At 35.1% G+C, this 12,091-nt stretch overlaps 1 protein-coding gene across 5 annotated transcripts in view; it reads right to left on the minus strand.

Annotated features, from left to right (window-relative positions):
* PDS5B (PDS5 cohesin associated factor B) overlaps nt 1–12,091 on the minus strand; it is a 184,404-nt gene that overhangs the window by 103,096 nt on the left and 69,217 nt on the right. For all 5 annotated transcript variants that reach the window (XM_033235594.1, XM_033235585.1, XM_033235601.1 and 2 more), the window contains exons 4-7: nt 11,210–11,296; nt 11,006–11,103; nt 10,251–10,377; nt 1,743–1,823 (exon numbers count right to left, since the gene is read on the minus strand). In XM_033235594.1, coding sequence (XP_033091485.1) covers nt 1,743–1,823; nt 10,251–10,377; nt 11,006–11,103; nt 11,210–11,296 — 393 coding nt within the window. The remainder of the gene's footprint in view (nt 1–1,742; nt 1,824–10,250; nt 10,378–11,005; nt 11,104–11,209; nt 11,297–12,091) is intronic.

A 12,091-nucleotide genomic window follows, 5' to 3' on the forward strand; every position in this document is an offset into this window, starting at 1 on the left:
TAAATAAATGGCCACCAGGAGGAGCTCACCTAGTGTGCTCTAATGGCCCATGGAAATAGTCACTTAGAAGTACTTGAAGCAAGGGAAAAGGATAATTACAGAATGTTTAAGTCTAGGTCTACACATTTCAAGTGCCACTAAGCCAATGATGAAAAAACTCAATCCAACCAATTTATCTCAGCCAATACCCATAGCTTAAAAACTGCAGAAACCAATATTTGAAGTTCCCTGACAATCTTGGAGCAATTAAGATAGGTTACAGAATTTGATTCCACAGCTTCTGAAAGTTTACCCTTCAAAACAATTTCCTTACAAATTAACTTAACTTTTCCAAATCATCGTATGTTTAGGATTCTCTAAGGCTATAAGCCAGAAACAAAAGCTGGAATTTATTAAGTTACTGTTTTATGAAGTATGTTAGTTTTCAAAGTACATCTTTTCATGATATATTTCATACACTGACTTTAAATTTGTGTATACTACAAGAAAAACTCTCCCTCAATAAATTTTAGAAGAATGCGTAAGTAATTACTAAAGGCTTTCTTTCTTACTTTACTCAGGAATGCAAATGTATATCCTTTACTTGTCTGGAGGTGAGTGAAACTGAAAAAGCAGGTGGAAGGACTGTACTGTTACACAATTCCAAGGAGCACCATTAACACTGTACTCTACATTTGTATTCTAGGAGGCACCATTCACATAGAATATAATATGAATACTGCCACCTAAATCTGTACAACTCAAAAGAACTGTGGAGAGAAAATAAAACTTACCATAAACTTCTGTCAGTGAACCTAGCAGCTAAAAAATATTTCTTCTAAAAATAAATACAAGATAGTCAATCATAAGTAAGTAGATCTGGTGTGATACTGAAAGGGCTCATTTTATTACAAGTATTCCTCTTTTTCAGAAATGATAGATTTATATGGAATCTATCCCAGGAATAGCAATAGATAAGCAACTTTTACTAAATCACTACTGCCATTCATACTTGCCTTCAATTTCTAGGTCTTAATATTAGTTCATATCTTCTTCTTGTACAAATGAATTTAAGCTCCAAAAACCTGTAAGCAATGTCTCTGAATAATGAAAAGTTCCACATGTTTTATCTAATTACATTTAACTCTACTTCTATCAGTAGAAACAAACAGAATATCTTGCTAACCAAAATAAAACTGTTTAAGTTCTCAGGCAATTTGAAAGAAAATAAAGAACAAATAGGATGAAAGCAAGCCTTCCAAAAAATATTAAGCAAGAATAATTTTAAGAAGAAGAAAGAGGCTGGGCGCGGTGGCTCAAGCCTGTAATCCCAGCACTTTGGGAGGCCGAGACGGGCGGATCACGAGGTCAGGAGATCGAGACCATCCTGGCTAACACGGTGAAACCCCGTCTCTACTAAAAAAATACAAAAAAAAAACTAGCCGGGCGCGGTGGCGGGCGCCTGTAGTCCCAGCTACTCCGGAGGCTGAGGCAGGAGAATGGCGTAAACCCGGGAGGCGGAGCTTGCAGTGAGCTGAGATCCGGCCACTGCACTCCAGCCTGGGCGACAGAGCGAGACTCCGTCTCAAAAAAAAAAAAAAAAAAAAAAAAAAGAAGAAGAAAGAAAATATATTATTTAAGGGTTAAAACAACACAAAATTGTTGTTTTTAAAACTATACACTATCTGACGAAATTTTGCTTCTAGCAAGTCTTTAAATTTTCGGTTTAATCCTTCTGACAACCAATTACAAGTAAGACTTACATTGGTGATATATGGTTCAATAGCTTGAGCTGTCCTCTTCAGTAAAGCCTTTGCCAAATCATATGCTTGCTTGTTTAAATTCTGAAAAACATAAACAGTATCCATATTATATATCTCTAACATGAAAAGCAAAATATTACCTGTATTCAAAATGCTACTCTTGAGTAAATGAATGAAAAAATTAAGACTCAATTGGAATAAAAGAGAGAAGGCAAAACCACTTTTCTTTTTAAGGACCAACTGGCCTACTGGATCTAAGATTCCATCCATGTAAGGATAATTATATTCTCTTCCTATTTTGTTCATAACATAATGTAAACCACATAGAAATGGTCAATAAACGCTTATTAGATAGAGTCATTCTAGATCTAGTCCCAAAATCAAATCAGTTAATTACAAACACAGGTTGTTCCACTTCAGGTCCAAAAAAAAACAAAACATCCTAAGAGAATGAACTATGTTCTAGTGTGGGCAGTGATGGGGAACCTATAGGCAGGGAACGACAAAGGAGTTTTCAGCAGCTGTGGGAAAGCAGATTACTCAAACACATTTCAGAGCACAAGTAAGTAGAAGGATACAACAGAAAATACAACAAATAGTAAAGTATGGAGGGAAGACAACAAGAAAAAATATAAGAAGCAATGTTTCTCAGAGACTTTGATAATGATACAAGGAAGTAAAGATAAAAAATGGAGTCACTACTCCAGCTTAAACATATTCCAGAGAAAAGGAACACTGTATATATCCTTAAACTCACACTCTTTACTCAGCATAGTTTTAGATTTACCTGCCTTAATGCTTGTATTTTATTATTTCATTCATACTAACTGCTGTTTAGATATGATATACTACAGATTCTTTACTGATCCTCCTATTCACTGACATTATATGTCTTGTACAAGTCTCCTTGTGTAAATGAGAAGTAATTTTCTGTAAATTCTATCTTGGCCAGTTTTCAATTAGGCTGTTTAGTCTTGCTCTTATTTTTAGATTTTCTTCACAGATTCTACGGACTAAACTTTCATCAATTACAGATGTTCCTCTACTTTTGGTGAAGTCACATCTCAATAAACCCATAGTAAGTCAAAATGCACTCAATAACCCAATAAACCCATCATAAAGTAAGTCAAACCGTTAAGTCAGGAACTGTCTGTACATGTATAACATACTTTAGTCTGTATCTGTCTTTTCACAGTATTTATGGTGTCTTAAAGTATGGAGACGTTTTTCATTTTTTTTTAATTGATATGTAACAACTGTGCTTATTCTGGGGGTACATGTGCTGTTTTGATACACGTATACACTGAGTAATAATCAAATCAAGGTACCTGAAATATCCATCACCTCAAATATTTATGTTTTCTTTGTCCTGGGAACATTAAAATCTTCTCTTTTAGCTACTTTGAAATGTAAACTATTGTTAACTATAATTTCCCTAGTGTACTATCAAATACCATGGCCAAGCACCGTGACTCACATCTGTAATTCCAGCACTTTGAGAGGCAGAGGCAGGTGGATCACCTGAGGCCAGGAGTTCGAGATCAAGCCTAGCCAACATGGCGAAACCGTGTCTCCAATAAAAATAAAATGAGCCGGGTGTGGTGGCGGATGCCTATAATCCCAGCTACTTGGGAGGCTGAGGCAGAAGAACTGCTTGAATCCAGGAGGCAGAGGTTGCAGTGAGCCAAGATCACGCCACTGCATTCCAGCCTGGAAAACAGAGTGAGACTCCACCTCAAAAAATAAACAAATAAAATAAAAACAAAAACTAGAAAGAACTATGCCTTCTATCTAAGTGTATTTTTGTACTCCTTAACTTCTCTTCATTCCTCCCCTCCCCAGTTCCTTTCTCAATCTCTGATAACCACCATTCTATTCTCTACTTCCATGAGACCTTTTTTTAGCCCCCACGAGTGAAAACGTACTTGTCTTCCTGTTCTCATTTTATATCACTTGACAAAATAACCTCCAGTTCCATCCATATTGCTGCAAATTACACAATTTCATTTTTTTATGGCTGGAATAATATTCCATTGTATACATATACCACATTTTCTTTATACACTCATCCATTGATAGACACAGGTGAATTCCATATATTGGCTACCACAAATAGCTTTTATTTTTAATGTAATCAAATATATCAATCTGTTCTCATACGGAGTTGCTCTCTGTATCTTTAAGAAATTCATTCCTATCTTGAGGTTAAGATGTTTATTTTCAAACAAAATTTTTAAAATTTACTTCTCAGATTTAGATCTTTATTCCACCTGTAATTTATTCTTATGTATGGTCTGAAATAAGTATCTAATTTTTATTATTTTCCATATAAGTGCTAAACTGTCCTAAAACCATTCATTAAATAATTTTTTATTCCCCCTATGATAACGTAATACCCACTCTCTCAGCTTCTACATAAGGATGCTTCCATTAAGAAATTCTCCATTATTTCCATATGTCCCTTTGTCTATCACTGACTGATCATTGCCAAAGGGACACATGAAAATAATGTCAAGATTAGGTCCCTGTTTTCTTATTCTTTAAAACTGTTTGGCTATTATTGGTCATTTGCTCTTTCATGTCAATTTTAGATTCATCTTGTCAAATTACACACAAGTGCACATGTTATTGGCTTCTTTCTTTCTTTTTTTTTTTTTGAGACAGAGTCTCACTTGGTCGCACAGGATGGAATGCAGTGGTGTGAACATGGCTCACTGCAGCCTTGACCTCCCTGCAAGCGATCCTCCCACTACGGCCTCCCAAGCAGCTGGGACTACAGGCATGCATCACTTCCCCAGCTAATTTTCGTAGAGACAGGGTTTTGCCATGTTATTCGGGCTGGTCTCAAACTCCTGAGCTCAAAGTGATTCCCCACCCTGGCTTCCCAAAGTGCTGGGACAACGAGAGAGAGCCACTGAGCTTGGCCTTGGTTTCTATTTTTGATTGAATTATTGATCAGTATGCAGAAGACTGACATCATTATGATACTGAGTCTCCCCTTCCATAAACAGTAAATCTCTCAACATATGTAGGTTTTCTATTATGATTTTCAGTCAATTATAACAATTTTCAACATGAAGGTGATACACATTACGGTTAAATTTCTAAGTACCTTACATCTTTGTTAAAGTTACAAATGAAAAATTTTTGAAATTATGCTAGCAGGTTTTTGTATCTTCTTATGTCTCACAACCTTCTAGAATGTTCTTATATTTTCTATAAATTTGTCTGTACACCATTTTGTGTTTTCTGCACAATCACATTTCAGTTTAGTTTCTTCTTTATAATCCTTTTATACTGTATTTGTCTTGTCTTACTTCACTAATGTAACACACCTACTATAACGCGGATTAAAAATAGCATGCTTAAGATATCGAACCAATCTGTCCACTGACTAATAAGTGGATAAAGAAAATGTGGTATATATACACCATGAAACACTACTCAGCGATAAAAAGAATGAAATAATGTCTTTTTTTTTTTTTTTTTTTTTGAGACGGAGTCTTGCTCTGTCGCCCAGGCTGGAGTGCAGTGGCCAGATCTCAGCTCACTGCAAGCTCCGCCTCCCGGGTTCACGCCATTCTCCTGCGTCAGCCTCCCGAGTAGCTGGGACTACAGGCGCCCGCCACGTCGCCCGGCTAGTTTTTGTAGTTTTTAGTAGAGACGGGGTTTCACCGTATTAGCCAGGATGGTCTCGATCTCCTGACCTCGTGATCCGCCCGTCTCGGCCTCCCAAAGTGCTGGGATTACAGGCTTGAGCCACCGCGCCCGGCCGAAATAATGTCTTTTGCAGCAACTTGGATGTAGCTGGAGGCCATCATTCTAAGTGAGGCAACTCAGGAATGGGAAACCAAATACTGTATGTTCTCACTTATAAGTGGGAGCTAAGCTATAGGTACACAAAGGCACACAGAGCGATATAATGGACTACAGGGAATCAGAAGGCAGAGAGGGGACAAGAGACAAACACATTGTGTACACACTGGGTACAATGTACACTTCTCAGGTGACAGGCGCACTAAAAGCTCAGATTTCACCACTATACAATTCATCCACGTAACCAAAAATCACCTGTACCCCAAAAGCTACTGAAATTTCAAAATATATAAATATAAATAATACCAAAATTTTTTAAAGCACGTTTGCCTTTTTGCCTGAGTAGAAGCAATATTTTTACAATGTTCCTCACGTCAGAGAATGCTTCAAAATTTCACCATTAAATAATGTAACATACATTATCTCCTTGTCAGTTTAAGTTCTATTTCAAATTTGCTAAGCTATAAATTATAATGAATTGTATCCATCTTTTTCTGTATCTATTCAAATTTGTCTTTCTCTTTGATCTATTAAACAAATATCTTAGTCTATCACTAACATTTTTAATGTTACTCCATCCTTTTATTCCTAAAATAAAGCCAATTTGGTGATTATCAACAGTATTTTAAATCATTCTGGAAATTACTATTTTATATTGAAAATCAATTAGCCTATTTTTTTTTTTTTTTCTTGCTTGGTTTGCACCTGTTCCCTAGGAAGATTATTCTCTGCTCATAAAATGAGTTATGGAGTAGTCCTTTCTTTCTATAATTTGGAAGTGTGCTGAAGGTTAGGAATATTTGCCACTTAAATGATCAATAGAAATCTCCTGGTAATGGGTTTATAGATCCTTTTGCTGTTGGTTTGAGTTCTGCTGCTGTTATTATTTTTGCTGCTGCTATCATTGCTATTGTTGTTTGAAAAAAAAAAGCTTTGTTTTATAGGCAGAGTTTTTAAAACCAACTAAATGTATTGGTTGTAGGCTATTTGTCTTGATTTTCTCTCAAGACAAATTTCCCAGGTTATATTTTCTAGGAATTTATTCTAATTTCAAGTATGTTAGCATAAAATATTCTTCATGGAATTGTCTTTGGATCTTTTTCATGTTCACTGTTTCTCATTTCATTCTAAAACTGTACATAGATACCATTTCCTTTTTTGTGATCGAGATTTCCAAGCATTTGCTTATTTAATACATTTTTCAAATTACTAACTTTGGGTTTTGATGGAATGTCACTGTGTTTTCTATTTCACTAATTTCATTTCTTCACTACTTTCTTCCTTGTATAATTTATTATCGTAATGTTTTTATTACTCCTTGAAATGGACATTTAGCCATGAAGTTACACTTAAAGTGTATCCTGCAAGTTTTAATATGTATCACTTATCATTTCTAAATATTTTAACTGCCATTATGACAATGTTTTGTCAGATTATATGTTTGCTATTAAATTAGTGGTTTTGTGTTTCAAATCCTATTTTTATAAACTCAGTTTACCGATTTATAATCACTAAAATACATGTTAAAATGGAACACAAATAGTGAATTTTCTTCTTTTTGTTAATTATGCTTGTCATTAAATTAGCAGTTTTGTGTTTGAAATCCTCAATCTTTTCATAAACTCAGTTTACCTGATTTATAATCACTAAAATACATGTTAAAATGGAACACAGATGGTGAATTTGCTTCTTTCTGTCCATAATTCTTTCACTTTGTGTTTTATATATTTTGAGCCTGTGTGCATACAAGTTTAGAAATCTTTCTGAGTACTGAATCTTTTATTATTATATAAAACTCTTCTTTATCCATTAAAGACTACTAGGTCTAATATAAGCTCTCTTGGTTTTCTTTTGGTTTATACTTGCCTGGCAAGTACTTTTTCCATCATTTTATATTCGACCTTTTGTGAATGTGTTTTGATTTCTTAGTAAAAGTAACCACCCAGATTATGTTCAATCTAATCTGAGAACCTGTCTTACATGGTAAATATAGGCCACTTACATTTACTGTAACTCTTCCTTTTATTATGATCCTTAGAATTTTAACATAAATGGTTCATTTAAAGTTCAAATTAAATAGCTCCAAATGCTCCTGATTATCCCAGGATCATATCACTTGTTAATTCCATTAAACCACTGTATTTTACATAAGATTACATTTATTCTCTAACACTGCAATTGAGAAGTCAGCAATCAGTTTAGCCTTCATTCCTGGTAAGGGCCATGCCTTTACATTCTGGGTGCTTTATACATGATTTCTCTTTCAGTATTCCATCATTTCAGGATGGGCCTGGACAGGGATTTCCTCTATTTTTTTTTTCACTCTAGTCATGGTACTTTTTCTCACTATTCCATAAATTAATGGCTTTAACCAATTCTGGAATATTTTAAGCTAACTTCTATTCGAATATCATCTCTTCTCAATTCTCTATTTGTTATTCTGAAATCACTATTAAATATGTCAGACCTTATCTTTCATGTTTCACCTCACTGTGCCTGTATAATTCCCTCACATCTATCCCAGTTCTCTAAATATCTTTTACATACAATTCAATCAAGGTTTCTATTTCGGTGGCCATTTTTCCTTTTCTTTCTCTTTCTTTTTTTTTTTTTTTGAGACGGAGTCTCACTGTGTCACCCAGGCTTGAGTGTGCAGTGGCACAATCTCAGGTCACTGTAACCTCCACCTCTCAGGTTCAAGCAATTCTCCTCCCTCAGCCTCCTGAGTAGCTGGGATTATAGGAGCACACTGCCACGCCTGGCTAATTTTTGTAATTTCAGAAGGGACAGGGTTTCACCATGTTGGTCAGGCTGGTCTTGAACTCCTGGCCTCAGGTGATCCACTTGCCTTGGTCTCCCAAAGTGCTGGGATTACAGGTGTGAGCTACTGCACCCAGCCATTTTTCATTCCTAATGAGTTTTTCTCTTAATTTTCTCCTTTAATATGTCTAGTTCTTTACCTCTTAAACATTTTATCATTAATCCTTTCAAGAGTATTTATAATTTTTTTAAAAATTTTGTCAGAATGTTTTATTCAGTGTCATTCACTAAATTGCAAGGAGCTATGCAAGTTATGCAAAGGGCTGCAAAATAGTAATTGCCTTGAGAAATTTCCACCCAAGCTAAATGGACTAAGCAAAGATTGAATCTGTAAGTACCTGGTTTGGTAGATCCTACGATTCTAGTTTCTGGAAGTACCTACAGGTCCTCTCCCCACAACAAGGCCAAGGAGAAAATGTATAATCAGGAAGGGTGGGTTTATTTTCCCCAACAAAGTCTCCTCCATGACAATGGATGGATGGAGACCTCAGATGCCTCTGGTAGTCAGCTGCTCAGTGTAGAAAGCCAAGCTAGATACTCGATTTGTGTCTAGTAGGGTTTGTCTTGGCACAGCCGACAAGTGAATGAGGGTTCCAGAGAGCTAGGCTGAGAGTCCAGTCAGGCACAACCCATTTGAAAGGCTTAGCAGGTCTCCCCCTGGGTATTCAGCCTTCCTCCCTAGGGCATTCTGGGGCTAGATTCATAACCTCTGTCTTCTCACCTGAGCACACAGGCAGTAGAGTTTGTGGCATCAGGCCAGGTGTTCGTTTGCCCAGGGGAAGTCACTAGCTGGCCCCCGGCTGATTTTTACAGCTCATTTAATAAAATGGATTAACAGGGATTATAACTAGATGTGGGCACCAAGGTGAAGGAGACAATGGGACAAGCCTCTGCAGATCTGCTTCCAGCTTCCCCCTTCCCTCTTGTGGTCACCAGAGGCAGAAGTGAGGCTGGTCTGGGTAGAGTCAGCACATGGTGCACTGCATTCAGAAGGTGCAACAGGAAGGAGTGAGGGGTGGGAAAAGGAGCAAGATGGCAGCTGACTAGGAACCCACAGCACACCAGGACCTGTGAATTTTATTTAATAAACATATTATCTGAATTTTTGAGCTCTAATCTGGCTATTAGTAGTGTCTGCTAAGTTTCAGGATTCAGACACTGTTTTCTTTAAGAGTTTGATTTTTGAATTATGAGATCATTTTCACTCAAGCATTATTTGTGTCAATCCTGCATAGCTCTACATTGAGACTATATCTTGCTAGAGAGGTCTTATATTTGCACAGATAATTACACTGGTGATTCCTGTCCTCCTCTCCTTAACCCACAGCCTTCTAAATTACAGAACCGTATTTCTAACTGGAGATTCAATCATTTTCTAAAATCAAAACACAAACACACACACACACACACACACACACAGAAACATAACATCTTAACATCACACAGGCAAAAAACACTGTCACCAACATATTACTCCTCTCCCATTTAGTAGAGACTTCCCTTTAAATTTCACCAGTCCTCTTTATCTACATTATCACTACCTTTTAGTTATGGCCCTACTTGGTTTCATCTTCTGATAAGTAAGTTATGTAACAGCATCTAAGTACCTACTAACTCACTCCCTGAAATATACTCTATACACAACTGAATCAAAACAAGTATGTTATTACATGAAATCTACAATTTCTTACTAGTGACTAAGTGTATCTCTTTATTACACATTAAACACAATAAATATGTATTAATATAACTAAACCAATGGATTCTCTAAAAGGTTAAAGCAGGATAAACCATATTTAGAATCTAAGCACAAATTTTAAGCTTTAATATTAACAGGCATTAGACACATTACAGTATTATATTGTTACTCACCTTATGAGCAGGTACCAGATTTACTAAAACTGTATCCAAAAGCTCCTGAGACACTGTATCACCTTCACAAATAATAGAGCTCATAAGGTCTACCATGTGCATATGGACTTTCTGATTGTGGCCATTGCTGAAATTCAAAACAGATTTTGTTTCAATTACAACTGAGATACACAGGATTTACTCTTAAGATGATACTGACAAGCATTATGCTTCACAAAAATAATACTAAAATATTAAATAAAATTCTTTGTATATTCATTTAAATCTTCCCTCTCTCCCACATCATACTTTAGTATACAAATTGTATTTTTAAACTACATTTCTTAAATTATTTTTCCCTAATTTTAACCAGTCTCACAATCAAAAGTAATTACATCAAAAGCAACTTCAGTTCTGCCTTAAATTCAGAAAATTGAATTGCTTTGAAGTTAATTCTAGTAAATAACTTTAAAGAATACACAAAAAGCTCAAATAGCCACATGCATTAAGAAGTCAGTATGTATTTTTTATAGATGAATAATGCAATCCAAAAAGTTTTACATTGGCCTTATGCCATTCATCTAACCAATAATTACATATAATACAAAATCAAGCTCTATTCATTTTTGAAACATTTATACAAATAAATTTAAGTGTACTAAAAGTTACATCTCTTAGCCTTCTAATATTAATTGTAACAGTTTATGCAGATTCACCTACATGTTCAAAATTTGTTCTTTTTTTTTAATGTTACATACTTAATAAAATAAACTTACTTTATAACTGAAAATAAGGTTCTGTACAGCTGGGTGAAAATTTCATTGCTATCTTCTAACTCAAAGCATATGTTATATGACTTGACCCAAGCAATGTTCTAAAAATAAGAGGTAAAAAAGTGAAAGTTAAATATTTTGATTAGTAAAAATATATAAACAAAAATAAATATAAAATGTCATCTCAAGATACAAGATATTGCTTACCTCAAGTAAATAAAAATACCTATTGAATTGTGGGCTCTTTGTATCCTCTAGCCCCTTCAACTGTCTTGTTATAAACATAAATATATCCTTAAATAAAAAAAAGACAAAGTGCCATTCAGATTATGAACACTAAATGAAAATATCCATGAAATCCCTAGAGTTTATTCAGCACTCATGTGTACATATCATAATAAACTATAAAGAACCAGAAAAAATTTGTATTTCGCTAAAATTTTTTTAAAGTACATCTCTGTATGAACAACATTAAATATCTTACATTAAATATCTTACTATCCCTCATAGGAAAACAGTAAATCATTTACCATAATCTTAAAGTCAAAAAACTTCATCTTACAACAAAAGATAAACAAATAGACCTGAAAACTGAGACAGCTAAAATTTATGCTATTTTTAGAATAAAAAATGTTGCAATGACTGAGAGCTGATCAGGTTTCCTGGAACAGCAAAATATATGGTAATTAAATAGCAAAAGCAGTTTAGGAAACAATTTTTGTAACTGCCAAATGACAATACAATAGATACCACAGAGAGGCTCAGACTCTTAGAATTCAATTTGTCAAGCTTCCTACTAATCATTGTAATTACTTGCTTTTCCCTATCTTTCTAAATCTATTCCCATCTCATATTTTTGACTAACTTACTATATCTGCATTTGTATCTACATTTGTATACAGCAACCACACAATCAAGTCTGCATAATAACCAGCTAACAACACGATGACAAGACCAAATGAGGACATACCAATATTAACCTTGAATGTAAACACACTAAATGCCTCAATTAAAAGATGCACTGTGGTTAGTTGGTTAAACAAGCAACGCCCAACTGTATGCTGTCTACAAGAGACTCATTTCATACAC

This window comes from Trachypithecus francoisi, unplaced genomic scaffold, assembly GCF_009764315.1.
Source record: "Trachypithecus francoisi isolate TF-2019V2 unplaced genomic scaffold, Tfra_2.0 Contig01461, whole genome shotgun sequence".
In the NCBI taxonomy this organism is placed as follows: domain Eukaryota; kingdom Metazoa; phylum Chordata; class Mammalia; order Primates; family Cercopithecidae; genus Trachypithecus; species Trachypithecus francoisi.